Below are 21,453 nucleotides of genomic sequence, written 5' to 3' on the forward strand. Positions count from 1 at the left end.
AATGAAAGTGAGGGGATGGAAAAAGATATTCCATGCAAATGGAAATTAAAAGACAGCTGGAGTTGCAATACTCGTATCAGATAAAATAGACTTTAAAATAAAGAATGTTATAAAAGACAAGGAAAGACACTACATAACAGTCAAGGGACCAATCCAAGAAGATATAACAATTATAAATATATAGGCACCCAACAAAGGAGCACCTCAATACATAAGGCAACTGCTAACAGCTATAAAAGAGGAAATTGACAGTAACACAATAATAGTGGGGGACTTTTTTAACACCTCACTTACACCAATGGACAGATCATCCAAAGAGAAAATTAATAAGGAAACACAAGCTTTAAATGACACAACAGACCAGATAGATTTAGTTGATATTTATAGGAGATTCCATCCAAAAACAACAGATTACACTTTCTTCTCAAGTGTGCATGGAACATTCTCCAGAATAGATCACCTCTTGGGTCACAAATCAAGCCTTAGTAAATTTAAGAAAATTGAAATCATATCAAGCATCTTTTCTGACCACAATGCTATGAGATAACAAATCAATTACAGGGGAAAAAAACGTAAAAAACACAAACACATGGAGGCTAAACAATACGTTACTAAATAACCAAGAGATCACCAAAGAAATCAAAGAGGAAATCAAAAAATACCTAGACACAAATGACAATGAAAACACGACAATCCAAAACCTACCGTATGCAGCAAAAGTAGTTCTAAGAGGGAAGTTTATAGCAATATAAGCCTACGTCAAGAAACAAGAAACATCTCAAATGAACGATCTAAACTTATACCTAAAGTAACTAGAGAAAGAAGAACAAAGAAAACTCAAAGTTAGCAGACGGAAAGAAATCATAAAGATCAGAGCAGAAACAAATGAAAAAGAAATGAAGGAAAGAATAGCAAAGATCAATAAAACTAAAAGCTGGTTCTTTGAGAAGATAAACAAAATTGATAAACCATTAGCCAGACTCATCAAGAAAAAGAGGGAGAGGACTCAAATCAATAGAATTAGAAATGAAAAAGAAGTTACAACAGACACCGTAGAAATACAAAGCATCCTAAGAGGCTACTACAAGAAACTCTATGCCAATAAAATGGACAACTTGGAAGAAATGGACAAATTCTTAGAAAGGTATAATATTCCAAGATTGAACCAAGAAGAAATAGAAAATATGAACAGACCAATCACAAGTAATGAAATTGAAACTGTGATTAAAAATCTTCCAACAAACAAAAGTTCAGGACCAGATGGCTTCACAGCTGAATTCTACCAAACATTTAGAGAAGAGCTAACACCCACCCTTCTAAAACTCTTCCAAAAAACTGCAGAGGAAGGAAACCCCAAACTCATTCTATGAGGCCACCATCACCCTGATACCAAAATCAGACAAAGATGTCACAAAGAAAGAAAATTACAGACCAATATCACTGATGAATATAGATGCAAAAATCCTCAACAAAATACTAGCAAACAGAATTCAACAACACATTAAAAGGATCATACCCCATGATCAAGTGGGATTTATCCCAGGGATGCAAGGATTCTTCAATATACACAAATCAATCAATGTGATACACCATATTAACAAATTGAAGAAGTAAAACCATATGATCATCTCAATAGATGCAGAAAAAGCTTTTGACAAAATTCAACATTCATTTATGATAAAACTCTCCAGAAAGTGGGCATAGAGGGAACCTACTTCAACATAATAAAGGCCATATATGACAAACTCACAGCAAACATCATTCTCAATGGTGAAAATATGAAAGCATTTCTTTCAAGATCAGGAACAAGACAAGGATGTCCACTGTCACCACTATTATTCAGCATAGCTTTGGAAGTCCTAGCCACGGCAATCAGAGAAGAAAAAGAAAGAAAAGGAATACAAATCAGAAAAGAAGTAAAACTGTCACTGTTTGTGGATGACATGATACTATACATAGAGAATCCTAAAGATGCCAGCAGAACACTACTAGAGCTAATCAATGAATTTGGTAAAGTTGCAGGATACAAAATTCACGCACAGAAATCTCTTGCATTCCTAAACACTAATGATGAAAAATGTGACAGAGAAATTAAGGAAACACTCCCATTTACTACAGCAACAAAAAGAATAAAATACCTAGGAATAAACCTACCGAGGAAGACAAAAGACCTGTATGCAGAAAATTATAAGACACTGATGAAAGAAATTAAAGATGATACAAACAAATGGAGAGATATACCATGTTCTTGGATTGGAAGAATCAATACTGTGAAAATGACTACACTACCCAAAACAATCTACAGATGCAATGCAATCCCTATCAAATTACCAGTGGCATTGCTTACAGAACTAGAAAAAAAATCTTACAATTTTTATGGAGACAGAAAAGACCCCGAATAGCCAAAGCAGTCTTCAGGGGAAAAAACAGAGCTGGAAGAATCAGACTCCCTGACTTCAGACTATAGTACAAAGCTACAGTAATCAAGACAATATCGTACTGGCACAAAAACAGAAATATAGACCAATGGAACAGGACAGAAAGCCCAGAGATAAACTCATGCACCTATGGTCAACTAATCTACAACAAAAAGAGGTAAGGATATACAACGGAGAAAAGAGAGTCTCTTCAATAATTGATGCTGGGAAAACTGGACAGCTACATGTAAAAGAATGAAATTAAAACACTCCCTAACACCATACACAAAAATAAACTCAAAATGGATTAGAGACCTAAATGTAACACCGGACACTATAAAACTCTTAGAGGAAAACAGAGGAAGAACACTCTTTGACATAAATCACAGCAAGATCTTTTTTGATCCACCTCCTAGAGTAATGGAAATCAAAACAAAAGTAAACAAATAGGACCTAATGAACCTTAAAAGCTTTTGCAAAGCAAAGGAAACTACAAACAAGACGATAAGACAACCCTCAGAATGGGAGAAAATATTTGCAAACAAATAAATGGGCAAAGAATTAATCTCCAAAATATATAAACAGCTCATGCAGCTCAATATTAAAAAAAAAACCACCCAATTCAAAAATGGGCAGACATTTCTCCAAAGAAGACATACAGATGGCCAAGAAGCACATGAAAAGCTGCTCAACATCACTAATTACTAGAGAAATGCAAATCAAAACTACAATGAGGTATCACCTCACACCGGTTAGAATGGGCATCATCAGAAAATCTACAAACAACAAATGCTACAGAGGTTGTGGAGAAAAGGGAACACTCTTGTACTGTTGTTGGGAATGTAAATTGACACAGTCACTATGGAGAACAGTATGGAGGTTCCTTAAAGAACTAAAAATAGAATTACCATATGACCCAGCAATCCCACTACTGGGCATATACCCAGAGAAAACCATAATTCAAAAAGACACATGCACACCAATGTTCATTGCAGCCCTATTTACAACAGCCAGGTCATGGAAGAAACCTAAATGCCCACTGACAGATGAATGGGTAAAGAAGATGTGGTACATATATACCACGGACTATTACTCAGCCATAAAAAGGAATGAAATTGGGTCATTTGTAGAGACGTGGATGCATCTAGAGACTGTCATAAAGAGTGAAGTAAGTCAGAAAGAGAAAAACAAATATCGTATATTAACGCATATTTGTGGAACCTAAAAAATGATACAGATGAACCAGTTTCTAGAGCAGAAATCGAGACAGAGAAGTAGAGAAAAAACGTATGGACACCAAGTGGGGAAAGAGGCGGGGGCTGGGGGTTGTGGTGTGATGAATTGGGAGATTGGGACTGACATATATACATTACTATGTATAATATGGATAACTAATAAGAACCTGCTGTATAAAAAGATAAATAAAATTAAAATATTAAAAAAAAAAGAAGGTGGCCATATGTGCATGGGTTTATCTTTGGGCTTTCTATCCTGTTCCATTGATTCATATTTCTGTTTTTGTGCCAGTACAATATTGTCTTGGTTACTGTAGCTTTGTAGTATAGTCTGAAGTCAGGGAGCCTGATTCCTCCAGCTATGTTTTTCTTTCTCCAGATTGCTTTCGCTATTCGGGATCTTTTGTGTTTCCATACAAACTGTGAAATTTTTTGTTCTAGTTCTGTGAAAAATGCCATTGGTAGTTTGATAGGGATTGCGCTGAATGTGTAGATTGCTTTGAATAGTATTGTCATTTTCACAATATTTATTCTTCCAATCCAAGAACATGGTATATCTCTCCATCTATTTGCATATTTCATTTCTTTCATCTGTGTCTTACAGTTTCCTGAGTACAGGTCTTTTGTCTCCTTAGGTAGGTTTATTTCTAGGTATTCTATTCTTTTTGTTGCAATGGTAAATGGGAGTGTTTCCTTAATTTCTCTTTCAGACTTTTCATCATTAGTGTATAGGAATGCAAGAGATTTCTGTGCCTTAATTTTGTATCCTGCTACTCTACCAAATTCATTGATTTGGTCTAGCAGTTTTCTGGTAGCATCTTTAGGATTCTTTATGTATAGTATCATGTTATCTGCAGACAGTGACAGCTTTACTTTTTCTTTTCTGATTTGGATTCCTTTTCTTTTTCTTCTCTGAGGGCTGTGGCTAAAGCTTCCAAAACTATGCTGAATAATAGTGGTGAGTGTGGGCAACCTTGTCTTGTTCCTGATCTTAGTGGAAACGATTTCAGTTTTTCACCATTGAGAACGATGTTGGCTGTGGGTTTGTCATATATAGCCTTAATAATGTTGAGGTAAGTTCCCTGTATGCCTACTTTCTGGAGGGTTTTTATCATAAATGGGTGGTGAATTTTGTCGAAAGCTTTTTCGGCAGCTATTGAGGTGATCATATGGTTTTTATCCTTCAGCTTGTTAATATGGTGTATCACATTGATTGATTTGTGTATATTGAAGAATCCTTGCATCCCTGGGATAAACCACACTTGATCATGGTGTATGATCCTTTTAATGTGCTGTTGGATGCTGTTTGCTAGTATTTTGTTCAGGATGTTTTTGCATCTATGTTCATCAGTGATATTGGTCTGTAATTTTCTTTCTTTGTGACATCTTTGCCTGGTTTTGGTATCAGGGTGATGGTGGCCTCGTAGAATGAGTTTGGGAGTGTTCCTCCCTCTGCCATATTTTGGAAGAGTTTGAGAAGGACAGGTGTTAGCTCTTCTCTAAATGTTTGATAGAATTTGCCTGTGAAGCCATTTGGTCCTGGGCTTTTGTTTGTTGGAAGATTTTTAATCACAGTTTCAATTTCAGTGCTTGTGATTGGTCTGTTTACATTTTCTATTTCTTCCTCATTCAGTCTTGGAAGGTTGTGGTTTTCTAAGAATTTGTCCATTTCTTCCAAGTTGTCCATTTTATTGGCATATAGTTGCTTGTAGTAGCCTCTTAGGATGCTTTGTATTTCTGCAGTGTCAGTTGTTACTTCTCCTTTTTCATTTCTAATTCTATTGATTTGGGTCTTCTCCCTTTTTTTCTTGATGAGTCTGGCTAATGGTTTATCAATTTTGTTTATCTTCTCAAAGAATCAGCTTTTAGTTTTACTGATCTTTGCTACTGTTTCCTTCATTTCTTTTTCATTTGTTTCTGCTCTGATATTTACGATTTCTTTCCTTCTGCTAACTTTGGGGGTTTTTTGTTTTACTTTCTTTAATTGCTTTAGGTGTAAGGCTAGGTTGTTTATTTGAGATGTTTCTTGTTTCTTGAGGTAAGATTGTATTGCTATAAACTTCCCTCTTAGATCTACTTTTGCTGCATCCTATAGGTTTTGGGTCATCGTGTTTTCATTGTCATTTGTGTCTAGGTATTTTTTGATTTCCTCTTTGATTTCTTCAGTGATCTCTTAGTTATTAAGTAGTGTATTGTTTAGCCTCCATGTGTTTGTATTTTTTACAGATTTTTTTCCTGTAATTGATAACTAGTCTCATAGTGTTGTGGTCAGAAAAGATACTTGATACAATTTCAATTTTCTTAAATTTACCAAGGCTTGATTTGTAACACGAGATATGATCTATCCTGGAGAATGTTCCATGAGCACTTGAGAAGAAAGTGTATTCTGTTGTTTTTGGATGGAATGTCCTATAAATATCAATTAAGTCCATCTTGTTTAATGTATCATTTAAATCTTGTGTTTCCATATTTATTTTCATTTTAGATGATCTGTTCATTGGTGAAAGTGGGGTGTTAATGTTCCCTACTATGACTGTGTTACTGTTGATTTCCCCTTTCATGGCTGTTAGCATTTGCCTTATGTATTGAGGTGCTCCTATGTTGGGTGCATAAATATTTACAACGGTTGTATCTTCTTCTTGGATGGATCTCCTGATCATTATATAGTGTCCTTCTTTGTCTCTTCTAATAGTCTTTATTTTAAAGTCCATTTTGTCTGATATGAGAATTGCTACTTCAGCTTTCTTTTTGATTTCCATTTGCATGGAGTGTCTTTTTTTCATCCCCTCACTTTCAGTCTGTATGTGTCCCTAGGTCTGAAGTGGGTCTCTTGAAGACAGCATGTACACATACGGGTCTTGTTTTTGTATCCATTCAGTCAGTCTATGTCTTTTGGTTGGAGCATTTAATCCATTTACATTTAAGGTAATTATCAATATGTATGTTCCTATTACAATTTTCTTACTTGTTTTTGGTTTGTTATTGAAGGTCTTTTCCTTCTCTTGTGTTTCCTGCCTAGAGAAGTTCCTTTAGCATTTGTTGTAAAGCTGACTTGGTGGTGCTGAATTCTCTTAGCTTTTGCTTGTCTGTAAAGGTTTTAATTTCTCCAACAAATTTGAATGAGATCCTTGCTGGGTAGAGTAATGTTGGTTGTAGGTTTTTCCCTTTCATCACTTTAAATATGCCCTGCCACTCCCTTCTGGCTTGCAGAGTTTCTGCTGAAAGATCAGCTATTAACCTTATGGGAATTCCCTTGTATATTGTTTGTTCTTTTTCCGTTGCTGCTTTTAATATTTTTCTTTGTATTTAATTTTTGATAGTTTCATTAACATGTGTCTTGGCATGTTTCTCCTTGGATTTATCCTGTATGGGACTCTCTGCCCTTTCTGGACTTGGGTGGCTATTTCCTTTCCCATATTAGCGAAGTTTTCAACTATAAACTCTTCCAATATTTTCTTAGTCCCTTTCTTTTTCTCTTTTTCTTCTAGGACTCGAATAATTTGAATGTTGGTGCATTTAATGTTGTTCCAGAGGTTTCTGAAACTGTCCTCAATTCTTTTCATTCTTTTTTCTTTATTCTGCTCTGCAGTAATTTTTTCCACTATTTTATCTTCCAGGTCACTTTTCCGTTCTTCTGCCTCAGTATTCTGCTATTGGTTCCTTCTAGAGAATTTTAAATTTCATTTATTGTGTTGTTCATCATTGTTTGTTTGCTCTTTAGTTCTTCTAGGTCCTTGTTAAACGTTTCTTGTTTTTTCTCCATTCTAGTTCCAAGATTTTGGATCATCTTTACTATCATCACTCTGAATTCTTTTTCAGGTACACTGCCTATTTCCTCTTCATTTGTTTGGTCTGGTGGGGTTTTACCTTGCTCCTTCATCTGTCATGTGTTTCTCTGTCGTCTCATTTTGCTTAACTTACTGTGTTGGGGTCTCCTTTTCACAGGCTGCAGGTTCGTAGTTCCTGTTGTTTTTGGTGTCTGCCCCCCAGTGGGTAATGTTGGTTCAGAGGGTTGTGTAGGCTCCCTGGTGGAGGGGACTGGTGCCTGTGTTCTGGTGGGTGAGGCTGGATCTTGTCTTTCTGGTGGGCAGGTCTGCATCCAGTGGTGTGTTTTGGGCTGTCTGTGACCTTATTATGATTTTAGGCAGCCTCTCTGCTAATGGGTGGGGTTAAGTTCCTGTCTTGCTAGTTGTTTGGCATAGGGTGTCCAGCACTCGAGTGGAGCTGGGTCTTAGCATTGAGATGGAGATCTCTCGGAGAGCTTTCGCCATTTGATATTATGTGGAGCTGGGAGGTCTCTGGTGGACTAATGTCCTGAACTTGGCTCTCCCACCTCAGAGGCACAGGCCTGACACCCGGCTGGAGCACAGAGACCCTGTCAGCCACGCAGCTCAGAAGAAAGGGAGAAAAAAAGAAAGAAAGAAAGAAAAAATAAAATAAAATAAAGTTGTTAAAACAAAAAATTATTAAAATGTAATTTAAAAAAAGGAAAGAAGAAAAAACGGACAGACAGAACCCTAGGACAAATGGTAAAAGCAAAGCTATACAGACAAAATCATACAAAGAAGCATACACATACACACTCACAAAAAGAGAAAAAGGGAAAAAATATATATTTTGTTGCTCTCACAGTCCACCACCTGAATTCTGGGATGATTTGTTGTCTATTCAGGTATCCCACAGATGCAGGGTACATAAGTTGATTGTGGAGATTTAATCCGCTGCTCCTGAGGCTGCTGGGAGAGATTTCCCTTTCTTTTCTTTTTTTGCACAGCTCCTGGGGTTCAGCTTTGGATTTGGCCCCGCCTCTGCGTGCAGATTGCCTGAAGGCATCTGTTTCTGTTCAGACAGGACGGGGTTAAAGGAGTGGCTGATTAGGGGGCTCTGGCTCACTCAGGCCGTGGGGAGGGAGGGGTACGGAATGCGGGGCGAGACTGGACGTTGCAACAGCCTGAGGTGCGCCTGGGTGTTCTCCCGGAGAAGTTGTCTCTGGATCACGGGACCCTGGCAGTGGCCAGCTGCACAGCCTCCTGGGAGGGGAGGTGTGGATAGTGACCTGTGCTTGCACACAGGCTTCTTGGTGGCTGCAGCAGCAGCCTTAGCTTTCATGCCCATCTCTGGTGTCTGCGCTGATAGCTGTGGCTTGTGCCCGTCTCTGGAGCTCGTTTAGGCTGTGCTCTGAATCTCCTCTCATTGCGCACCCCAAAACAACGGTCTCTTGCCTCTTAGGCAGGTCCAGAGTTTTTCCCGGACTCCCTCCCGGCTAGCTGTGGCACACTAGTCCCCTTCAGGCTGTCTTTACGCAGCCAACCCCAGTCCTCTCCCTGGGATCTGACCTCCGAAGCCATAGCCTCAGCTCCCAGTCCCCGCATGCCCCGGCGGGTGAGCGCACAAGCCTCTCAGGCTGGTGAGTGCCGGCCGGCACCAATCCTCTGTGTGGGAATCTCTCCGCTTTGCTCTCTGCCCCCCTGTTGCTGTGCTCTCCTCTGAAGCCTCCCAGCCGCCCACCCTCCGTCTCCACCAGTGAAGGTGCTTCCCAGTGTGTGGAGGCTTGTCCTTCACAGCTTCTTCCCAGAGGTGCAGGTCCTGTCCCTATTCTTTTGTCTCTGTTTTTTCTTTTCTCTTTTGCCCTACGCAGGTACATGGGGAGTTTCTTGCCATTTGTGAGGTCTGAGGTCTTCTGCCAGCGTTCAGTAGGTGTTCTGTAGGAGTTGTTCCACATGTAGATGTATTTCTGATGTATCTGTGGGGAGGAAAGTGATCTCCACATCTTACTCTTCTGCCATCTTGAAGGTCTCTGAAAAACTATGCACTTTTAACTGGAACAGGAGGATGTTCTGGGCATTAATGTGGACTTGGCATACACAGTAGGTGAAAATGACATGCAAGCTCAGTTCAGTAAAAACAGCCACTGAATTAGAGGTTTGCTGGTGGAAACGGGATTGCAAGTGGCATGCTTATCTACACAGAAAACCTCAAGGTAGATAAAAAAAAAACAAAACCAAAAAGACTCCTAGGACCAATGAATGAGTTTAGTAAGGCAATAAGACTCAAGGTCAATACATAGAATAATCGTATTTCTAAATATCATTAAGGTAAAGTCTGAAACTTAAATTTTTAAAAATCCCACTTATAATAGCTTTCCCCAAAATGAAATACTTAGGTATCAATCTAACATGTACAGGTATCTGTATGCTGTAAACCACAAGACACAGATGAAAGAAATAAAGGAAAATACAGATAAATGGAGAGACATGCTGCATTCATGGATTGTAAGATTCAACATAGTAAAGATCTCAATTCTCTCCAAATTCATCTACAGATTTAACACAATTCCAAAAAAAATTTTTTGTGGATATGGATAAGTTGATTGTAAAACTTACATGGAAACCGAAGAAACTAGAAAAGCTAAATCAATTTTCAGGAGAAAAAGGGAACAAAATGAAAAGAATTACACCATGCAGTTTTAAGAATTACTTACATAAGGCTACAGTAATCAAAATTATGTGTTATTGATGAAGGAATCGACACATAGGTTAATGAAACAGAATAGAGAATCAAGAAATAGATCCACATAAATATGGCCGATTTATTTTTGACCAGGGTGGAAAACAACTGAGAAAGCAGTCATTTCAACAAATGGGGCAATTGAACATTCACATGCAAAAAAATGAATCTTGAACCTCACACCTTATAAAAAATTAACTCAAAATGTCAACTATAAACTTCTAGCAAAAAGCTTAAGGAAAAATCTTTGTGACTTGGGACCCAGAAAAGAATTCTTAGACATGACAGCCAAAGGCAGGTCTATTTTTTTTTTAATTGACAAATTTGACTTCATAAAAATTAAACTTTTGCTCTGTAAAAGACACAGTTAAGAGAATGAAAGAACAAACTAATTTTTCTCTACAAGCTATATGCCTTTCTTTATCTTGCCTTATTGTACCAACAATATAATGTTGAATAGTAGTGAAGAAAGCAGACATCCTTGCCTTTTTCCTAATCTTTGGAAGAAAGCATTCAGACTTTTCACCATTAAGAATGATTTTTAGTGGTAGGGTTTTAACAGCTGCCCTTTATCAGACTGAGAAAGTCCCTTCTATTCCAAGATTGCTGAGAGTTTTATTATTAATGGATGTTGAAATCTGCCAAATGTATTTTTACATCAATTGATATAGTCACATGGTTTTTCCTTCTTAGACTATTAATATGTTAGATTTTACTGACTAATTTTTGAATATTGAACCAGCTTTGCATCCCAAGGGTAAACTCTACTTGGTCAAGATATATTATTATTTTTATATAGCACTGGATTTGATTTGCTAATATTTTGGTGAAGATGTTTACATCTATGTTCATGAAGCATATTGGTCTGTAGTGTTCGTTGGTATGCTGATTAGATCAGAGTCACATATAACAAACCTGTAGCTCAAGAGTGGTAATAAGAATTAAACATAGTAATATGGGGTTGGTTTCCTGAGCTCCTCCCTTTGGCCCTCTGGCCAGAAAGCTGGGGCTTTAGTTACTCCTCTTTGCCACATAGTTCTGTGACTACATCCATGCTTAGGGTCAAGCAGCAAGAAAAAATGGGGGTGGGGAGTGGGGTAAAAGTGAGATGGCAACCTCACTGCTGGTTCAGAAGTCAGTTTGAATTCTCATCTTCTTCCCCAATTTGCCTACTATTTACTTTTCAAAGCCTTCGAATAGCTGCTCCATGCATTCTGTCCACGTTTATAGCTGTGTTCAGTGGCAGAAAAAGTATGGAATGTTTTTACTCCATCTTAACTGAAACCATTAAAAGCTAGTTTAATCAGAATTCTGACAGGAGGCTTCTGTTATATTATATTCCTACTAGCTTTTACTTCATAAAACTTAAGCCTGCTTGCTCACCTATACCAGCAAACTCTCTCAACTTCGTCCAAAAGGACCTAACAGGCTTGGCAGATTTTCTTTTAAGGGCACCCTCATTCCTTCCTTAATGGCTAATGAAAAAGGCAGAAGTCTTCATCTCCCTTATCATAGTCTCTCTGATATCAAGTAGAAGTCCCCTAAAATTCAAGTCAGTGCCCTAGAGAGCAACAGAGCAATCACGGTTGAAAATTATTTTATCTCTGGTGTTTAGTACTTGTCTCTGTTCCTTAAAAGTATAACTATGGTAGTACTGACTTTAATCAAGAGCCAAACCACATTAACAGATTACCTTAAAAAATCACACAAGCTCTCAGAGGTAAAACTCAGTAGAGGTACTTCTTGATGTTAAGGACATAATATTTTAAAAAAACAAAAGATATAGAAAAAATGAAAATTAATGAAAACAGAAACCAAAAGCTTATTAGGCAGAATCAGAGGAGTTACATGAAGAATGAATAAGCTAGTGTCCTACAGCTAACTCCCTCAATAAATACAGGGACATATTTAACAAAAAGGGCTAAATTATCTAGATAATTATGACAGTGACATAATGGGAAATCCAAAAATGAGTTTCTTTTTCATGCTCAAGGAAGGCAAGATATAGGGGGAAAATGCAGGCACAGAGAGTACAAAAGATGACAGCAGAGCTGTCCTTCATAACAAATGATCCAAAAATATGAAGTAGTGTCACCTTCAGTCTGATTTTGCTACATACTTTCAGAAAGTATAAAGGTATAAAGCAAAGGAAGGAATTGAGAGGTAAGTTAATGAGCCTGTGCTCTAGAGCCCTCGTGCCACAACTACTGAAGCCCGTGCGCCTAGAGCCCGTGCTCCACAACAAGAGAAGCCACCACAATGAGAAGCATGTGCACCACAACAAAGAGTAGCCCCTGCTCGCTGCAACTAGAAAAAGCCTGCACGCAGCAATGAAGACCCAACACAGCCAAAAATAAATAAATAAATATTTTTAAAAAAGAATGTCCTGCTTAGATTTCATAATTACAGTTAACATAATCTTAAACCAAAGGAAAAAAATTTTGGAACAAGTTCCCAAAAAAATCATCTCCCTACCTTACATAAATTCAAGGATACCACAATTCAAACACAGAATCCTTTTTAACCCCTTAAAGACAATTATTAAGCAGGCATTCTACCAAATCAAACAGTCACAGGGTCTGATTAATTTTTCTCCCAACCATTAAGGCTAATGATATCAGGACACTGTCCAGAACACCTGAGATACTTGGCTTGAAGTTTTTTCCTCCACTGATAATTATTTTAATTGAAGTATAGTTGATTTAAAATACTGTGTTACAGTGTTCACTGCAGCTCTATTTATAATAGCCAGGACATGGAAACAACCTAAGTGTCCATCGACAGATGAATGGACAAAGAAGATGTGGCACATATATACAATGGAATATTACTCAGCTGTAAAAAGAAATGAAACTGAGTTATTTGTAGTGAGGTGAATGGACCAAGAGACTGTCATACAGAGTGAAGTAAGTCAGAAAGAGAAAAACAAATACTGTATGCTAACACATATATATGGAATCTAAAAAAAAAAAAAGGTTCTGACGAACCTACGGGAAGGACAGGAATAAAGACGCAGACATAGAAAATGGACTTGAGGACAAGGGGAGGGGGAAGGGTAAGCTGGGACGAAGTGAGAGAGTGACATGGACATATATACACTACCAAATGTAAAAGAGATAGCTAGTGGGAAGCAGCCGTATAGCACAGGGAGATCAGCTTGGTGCTTTGTGACTACCTAGAGGGGTGAGATAGGGAGGGTGGGAGGGAGATGCAAGAGGGAGGAGATACAGGGATATTATATATACATATAGCTGATTCACTTTGTTATACAGCAGAAACTAACACACCATTGTAAAGCAATTATACTCCAATAAAGATGTTTAAAAAATAAATAAAATACTGTGTTAGTTTCAGGTGTATAGCAAAGTGTTACATGTATATATATATTTTTTTCAGATTATGTTCCATCATAGGTTATTACAAGATATTGAATATTGTTCCCTGTGTTATACAGTAAATCCTTGTTGCCACCTGATATACTTGGAATCTGAAATGTATACCTGCTGGTCAGCCCTTCTAATCCATCTCTACCTTTCAGGAAAATAGTATATTCCACATAATCTCACTTGAACACTTTTCCCCTTACATGCAAACATAATACTTGATTTATGTATTATTAAAAAGAAATATAATGTGCTGTATTCATATTAGATTATATAATTTTTTTTCTAGTTCTTACTCTTATATCCTTTTTTTTATTCCCAAACTTCTTTTCATTCCTCTGGAAGGAAAAAAAGAAACCAAAAAAACTGACATATTAGTTTTTGGAAACTGACATACCCATAGGCAATCTCAAGATTATTATATTTAAGAGCTTGATGGCATCTTTCTTAAATGTATCTTAGCTAATGGTTTTAAGCTACTGGTTTTCCCTGTAATACCTCACCTTTCCCTAAATTATGACAGCTCTGTAATACAAGCAGAGATTGTATTGTTACATTCATTTTAAATACAAGGAAACAGGTAAGTTCAAAGAGGTCAAGTAACTTTCCCAAAGTGAAATCTAGATAATGGCACGCTGAATCTAACATCCACGACTCCTGACTTCTACTTCAATGCTATTTCCTCTATAATACACACCTTTTCTATCAAAAGGATAATACATATCTCAAGACACACAGATCCTATACATCAAAATTAAAGAATGAGTACAACCTTCTGAAGAAGCTCTAAATAAAATGTTATATTTTCTATGTAAGGTCCACCTATCAAGAGATACAACCAATAAAGGTCTCTTGAGAAAATATCCATTAAAAAACCTAGTGTAGCTTTCCTGCTTCCAAAGAGAGAACCTAGTGAATGGTAATTGGATGGTAACTGAACTATGCCAGTTCAAGATGCCAATTCTCAGATTCCCAAATCACAGTATTTTATTTAACTTTCTATGAACATTTAGTCAATGGGAAAACAAAAGTGATAGATTTTAAAGGCCCCCTTCTTTCCCCTCCTAGATTCTAAGTGTGATCTCCAGAACAGTGACAGCAATAGAAAAATCACCGAAAATTTTGTTGGAAATTCAAATTCTCAGACTTCACCCAGGCCTACTGTGTAATAGATTCCTGGGGTGGTACCCAGCAACCTGTGTTTTAACAAGCCCTCCAGATAATTCTTATGCATATCGAAGTTTGAGAACTACTATCTTATTAGACTATCAATGCTTTGAAAACATTGCATTTCTGTTTCTCTGCTATGTATACAAGCTCTTTATAACTTGCCATTTTAAGAACATCTTCTCCATACTACATTAATTTGACTGCACTTTTAATAACAAACTTCAATTTTCCCTGTTCAGTGTTCCACGAGTTTTGGCTCATGCAGAACTAGTATAAAGTTTAAATACAAGTTGCTATAAATTTAATAGTTAGCCTTAACTATCATATTTCACTGACTCCATATCTTTTAAAATTTCATTAAAAAAAATCCCTTGCCCTTCTTGTACCTAAATGATATATCTTCTAATCAGTAATGAGCCTTATGAGTCAGTATTTTATTTATTGTACAATAATGCTTCATGGAGAATTGTATTACTTATAGTTTTTATATCCTATATTTTCTATAAACAAAAATCCAAAGTCCTTCAGGGTACAAGTTTTCTAATCTGTTATGCATTTTAATTATTTAATACTTATTTTTGCCCAGTTTCTACAGGATGCACTGTGAAACTAATGTGCCAGCAGGTACATGTCATGCATTCCTTTTTCTTTCTTCTAATGTCTGATAAAAAATGAAAGTGGGGGTGCTAGGAATTGTTAAAAAGAAAGTAAATGAATTCTTTGTCTCACTCTGCACAGATGTACTAAACTCACATTTCCCAAAGGAGAAAGAAGATATTCAAAGGAAATAAGGGTCATGATATATATAACAAATGTTTAAGGAATTAGGATGTCTGAACTCCAAGGTCAGATGGTTTGCTCTGCAGAACTCTGGATGATGTTATAAGAAAGGAAAACATTGAAGGCTAGATGGTAATCTAGGACACACAGCACACATTTCAGACAAGTCTGCAGATGTATTAAACAAAAACGTGCCTGCTTGTTTGAAGTCAGAATTTGGCAATTAGTAATCTATTTAAAACCTTTCACACATTGATGGTGAAATGGAAGAATGTCAGTACTTACATTTCAGTAAAAGTATCTAGGGGAAAAAAGCCATCACAATTTAAAAGTGTCCATATTTAAAATATAAACTTACAATACAGAGAGCGAGAACACTTATGACTTTTTAAAGGCAAAGATAGAAAACAGGAAAAAGATGGCCCCAAAGTTGGAACTAAAATGTTTGATATCCACAGACATTTTAGCCAGACAACAATGTTTTCAAATAGATGGATAACCTGTCAGATCAATAAGAATAGTATGCAGCAGGAGCTGCTTCAACGGATTCAGACTAGGCTGGAGGCAAACCCAAAGGCAGCCTACTTTCTTAAGTGCCAAGTGAGAATGACAAAATTGGAAGAAGTCAATAGGAAGGATGAAAAGAAATTAGACATCTTTATAAAAATCTGCTCAATTTAACAGTTTGGCTTTACACCAGAATGCAAAGAAGAAATGCATAGACTCTAAATCTGTATTAGAGAGAAGAAAACCCATGGGAGAAATGACCAAGATCAAAACTCTAGTCCTGGGCTTCCCTGGTGGCGCAGTGGTTGAGAGTCCGCCTGCCGATGCAGGGGACACGGGTTCGTGCCCGGGTCCGGGAACATCCCACGTGCCGCGGAGCGGCTGGGCCCATGAGCCATGGCCGCTGAGGCTGCGCGTCCGGAGCCTGTGCTCCGCAAAGGGAGAGGCCACAACAGTGAGAGGCCCACGTACTGCAAAAAAAAAAACCCCCAAAACCCCCCCAAAACTCTAGTTCTTAACAGTTGAAAGCAACCATGGACTATAAGACTACGTATGAAGGGGATTCAAGTTGTGATTTAATATTTATATGACAAACATCACTGCTGAAACATTCCTCAGGATCAATAAAGCCTACAACTTCTCTAAACAGTTCTTTGGAGTTCTATATTTGTAAGATACTGTCATTAATCTGTTTCCTATGCCCAGCTTGGTAGGTAGGTAGTTACCGGAAAAAGGAAAGCAAAGCAGTTTTATATTGAGCAACAGTAAGGAATCTGTACTAATTTTCACAATCGGACAAAGAAAATTTCCTAAACAGCCAAATACCAAAAAATCACAAACCAAAGCTTTATAGTTTATAGCAGTGTGACAACAATTAGTATATCCCAAATGATAACCTTACAAATTACCATATAAGACAACAATTCAACTCTATATAAAGATAGGGTCAATGATTTTGCAACCAAACAAAATATGGTGTGTTTGATTCTAAATTAGAGCCCCTTAGAATATTAAAGTTATTAAGAACTCTAGGGGGCATGGGGATGACAAAAATGACAATATTTTACTTTCATCCAACATTTGCAACTAATAAAGAGTGGCTCTGTTCTTGGAACTGGGCCAATGCATTTGACTTTTTTTTAAATCAAAGATGATTTAGAATAGGAAGCAACCAGAAAACTTTTGAAATATTTTGGAAGGAAAATATACAGTTTTTTTAATCTTGCTAGGAAAAATAAATAAATGGAGGTGCAAAAACAGTGGGGAAAAAAAAACAGGTTTGCTACAGCACACCTGCTCTCATTGAGAGGTTTTTTTTTTTTTCTTTTCACATTTGCTCTTAGAATTTTCTTCAAAAAATGCTGTCCACCTATTCATCCTTCAGGGAATAAAAAACACAATTAAAAGAAAAACAAACAAACAAAAGCATTCCATACAAACCTGAAGGAAAAATTAATCTATGATCCAGATGTTTGTGAAGGTATATGAAAGAAAAACAGACAGGATAAGACCTTTAAGGATAAAGCGGTAAGTTTTCTGATATTTATTTTCCAAAAAGTGGGTGGGATTAGAAGTAAGATAAGCATCTATCAGTCCTAAATGAAAACAAAGAGGGACACTCATGATTCAAAGCAACCAATCAATCTATCATCAAGCTAGGCTTGCTGTAAGATTATAGGTACAGTTCTCATGTTAACTTTTTTAGATAATATTTTTAGACAAATTTTCTGGAAATGAGTAACAGAAATTTTTTGTTGTTGAAATAAAATGGTTCGGTTTCAAATCCTTTTTAATATTCTCCTTTCCCAGTTCTCTTCACCTCAATCCAGAAACCCCTCCATCCAGAGTTCATGTTTTCTTCCTTTTCTATTTTAGTGAAAACACACCACATTGATTGTAAGAATCTTACTAGATTTCCATTTGCTTTGCCTCAGCTCCTACATTAATCCAAACAATAAGGGCCTTTAAAACATTCATAAATAACCTGCTGCTGCTGGCACCTAGAAGCCGAGCGCAGCAATGTTAAGCAACAACAAATTTCATAGTTCAAGAGGCACAGTTAAGGAAAAAGGTTGCTCAGGAAATCACTCTTATTTAGCACAAAGATCCTTAAAAATTGCATGAAATCAGTCAAGTAACTATAGAAACCAATTTCTTCAGCTCCATATCACACGTCTCACACCTCAATTGTCTTTATTATCGTCTGCTGTCAGATCCTTAATCAGAAATGTGAACAGGCTTGATGATTTATTCAGCAGGGAAAAGAATCTGTAGGTCAAGTGAAAAATTTCACACACACACCCATACATACACCATGTCTTCAACCTTAGGTACTTTCATTTCCTTCTGTTCTCAGCAGCTCTGGGGGCAACTCCAGTGAGATCCAATATTAAGGCTCAATTAAAATAAGCTCCAATTAGTGGAGCTTTTTTCTCTGGGGCTAGAAAAGTCAGGAAATGGATATTGGGAAATGTAAAAAGTCAGCTACTGAGAGGAGGTTGCAGACATAAATGAACTTATTTGTTGATTTCTACAGTTGCTATGCAGAGGCCTCTGGGAGTAAAAGCTTAACCAGTCTAAGCTATAAACTAAAACCCCCGCAGCTAAACATGAACTGTGTGAAACAAGGGCTCCATTCCAGAACAGAAAACTGCTGGGCCCAGAAAATTAAAAGCCAGAGGCGTTTTCCATTTAAAACTAAATCCCAGTACCACCTCCCAGCCAAAGAATTATAAGCAGTATCAGATTTACAAAACGAACAATTACCCTGGAAAAATGTAGCCTATTGTACAGTCCCAGATGCTAAATCTCAGAAGTTTCTTTTCTTTCTTTTTTTTTAATCCCACATTATATTCCTCCAAGTGTGCTGCTGTAGTTTACAAAGAGCCATTTCTAGACAGGCCTAAGCCTTGAAAATAAATTTTAAAAAGAGAGCACATAACTCATTGACCTCATTTGAAGTACTGCCCTTGCCTTCAGCAGTTCCTGTCCTTCCCCAAGGCTTCGGCAAATGGTATGCAACAGCAAAATAAACCCTGACCTAATTGCCAGGAGAGAGCTGCCAACCTTCCCTCAAACACAAAGACAAGCATGGTAACTTGAAAGTCCTACCTCTTTGGCTTTCTGCTTTAATCTCAGCTGTTCTGGATCTTCTTTATTGGAACGACTCTATCAAAGGAAAAGAAAATTTTAATAGAAATTACTAGCATCTAAACACCATAGTTGCCGTTAAATATTTAATAAATGACAATTTTCTCTTGTGATTGAAAACCTTAGCTCCAGGGGAAAATGCCTCAATCCAGTCTTGTGCTCTCCCTCCCACCTCCCCCTCCCTCTCATCATCTGGGCTGGCTGCTGCAGTTCTAGCCTGGAGGAAGCTTATAGAGAAAATGATGCTAACAATGTCAGTCAGGTCCAGTTGAGGCATGACGTTGGTCTTGTTGGAACACTAAAAACTGAAAAATGGATGGTAGAGATGAAGGAAAAGAAAAGGATAACTGTTGGCTCGAATGAATGAAAACAATCAACATTGGCTAATCCTTAGGTGAAGCCATTTTGGTAAAAAATATGGTATTTCAAGGACTATTGAAAACAAGAACGTGATGAACTTTGAACCAAATTTCTCTCTCTTCAAAAGTGTAATTTTTTAAAATTAAGAAATACATCCCAATGTTTTCATGAGAGTATCTTACCATCCTTGGGTCCTCTATAGCACTTAACAGAATGCTGTGCCCAAGAAAATGTTCAATAAATGTTTATTGAATGTCACTTTCCATACTGATTCAGTTTAACATTCAAAAAATGAATAATCTTACAGGACTGCTATAAGAAAAGAGCTACATTCTACATGTAATGCTATGATGGAACCAAAGGTAAGGAAAGAACAATATTTCTGACACTACAGACATTTGTCCACTGAAAAATATGCTGCAGATAGGTGTATTCTTCTTCTTAGTCTAATAGTCACCTAACTCCTTATAAACCTGAATATTCCACAACATTCAATAGCAGCTAACTAAAGATAGCTAACAAAATAAAAGCAAAAAGTATTTTCCTATTTACTTAGTTTAACTGATAACGTTTTCACTGATTTATCAGTACTTCTGTTAAAGGAAAACACAAGGAAGAAACTGTTTATATCTGAGTGCCTTCTAATTTTAAACACCTTAATTAAATACCTACATAAGATTCTACCGAAAGCTAATACATTTTTTCTTAATTTTGTCTCCAATCTAATAAAACAATTTCACTCTAGCCCAAACTAAGAAAACTCCCTTGTCATTCTACTTATGTTAGGAGAGAATGAGTATATGTGTATTCACATAAAAATATGGGTGTATATGTATGTGTGTACGTATATGTGTGTGTATATAATTTTTGCCACAGTATAAAATGGGCACATTTGGGTATCAAGTCTTTGTCAGTCAACCAATATTTATTGACTATCCATAGTATATATTCTACTCTGTGTGCCATTGTTCTAGGCCTTGGAGATATAGAAATGAGGTAACAAGACAAAGTCTCTGCCTTCGAGTAACTTACATTTTAAGAAGAGAAAAATAAAATAATTTTATAGAAATTAAACACAGTTGTGAAATGTAAAACATTTACAATGGGGAAAAATAAAAAACAATGACTGATAGTGATAAGTACTATAAATAAAATAAAATAGGGTAACGTGATAGAAAGAGGGGCGTACTTCTGTAGCCAGAACGGGATGGAAGACATCTCTGAGGAGTGACAACTGAGTAGAGATCTGAATGACAAGAAGGAGGCAGTCATATAAAGATCTGGGGGAAGAACACTCTTAAGCAGAAGGTGCAGTCACTGCAGAAGCCAAAAAATGGGAATATGGTTGGCATACTTGAGGAAAGAAAGAAGGCTGGTGTGGTTGGAGCATAAAGAAAAGTTGAGAGATAAGGCTGGAGACAATGTGCCGCCTTGTAGGTCATGATGAGGAGTTGGGCTTTGATTCTAGTTGTAACAAAAAGCCACTGGAGGGTTTGGAGCACAGGTGTGAGATGCCACTGGCAGGACACTTTTGAAAGGTCACTCTGGCTGCCGTATAGATGACGCACTGTATGGATCCAAGACTGGAGGCACAGGCACACAGCAATTAGGAAGCTGTTCTAAAACAACTGCTGTAAATACAAGACTGAGAAAAAGATGAGGGCAACTTGAACCAGCGTCATAGAATATGATGATAAATAACTAGATTGAAATACATGTTGGGGGTAGAGCCAACCAGATTTATTGATGGATTGGATATAGGGTGTGAAGTAAAGAGAGGAATCAAGAATGATGCCTAGGATTGTGGCCTAAGTAACTGGAAGGATAGAAAATTCCAACTTCCCAAGAAGGTAAAGACCAGAGCAGATTTGGGGAAAGGGAACTCAGTGTTCAGTTTTAGATGCTTCATTAGTAGCCTAGGATACAAACTTGGAGCACAAAGCA

At 37.2% G+C, this 21,453-nt stretch overlaps 1 protein-coding gene across 3 annotated transcripts in view; it reads right to left on the reverse strand.

Moving 5' to 3' along the window:
- Positions 1-21,453, reverse strand: part of TAF4B (TATA-box binding protein associated factor 4b) — a 125,989-nt gene that overhangs the window by 38,951 nt on the left and 65,585 nt on the right. For all 3 annotated transcript variants that reach the window (XM_032603620.1, XM_032603618.1, XM_032603619.1), the window contains exon 13: positions 19,111-19,167. In XM_032603620.1, coding sequence (XP_032459511.1) covers positions 19,111-19,167 — 57 coding nt within the window. The remainder of the gene's footprint in view (positions 1-19,110; positions 19,168-21,453) is intronic.

This window comes from Phocoena sinus, chromosome 14, assembly GCF_008692025.1.
Source record: "Phocoena sinus isolate mPhoSin1 chromosome 14, mPhoSin1.pri, whole genome shotgun sequence".
Classification (NCBI taxonomy): Eukaryota; Metazoa; Chordata; class Mammalia; order Artiodactyla; family Phocoenidae; genus Phocoena; species Phocoena sinus.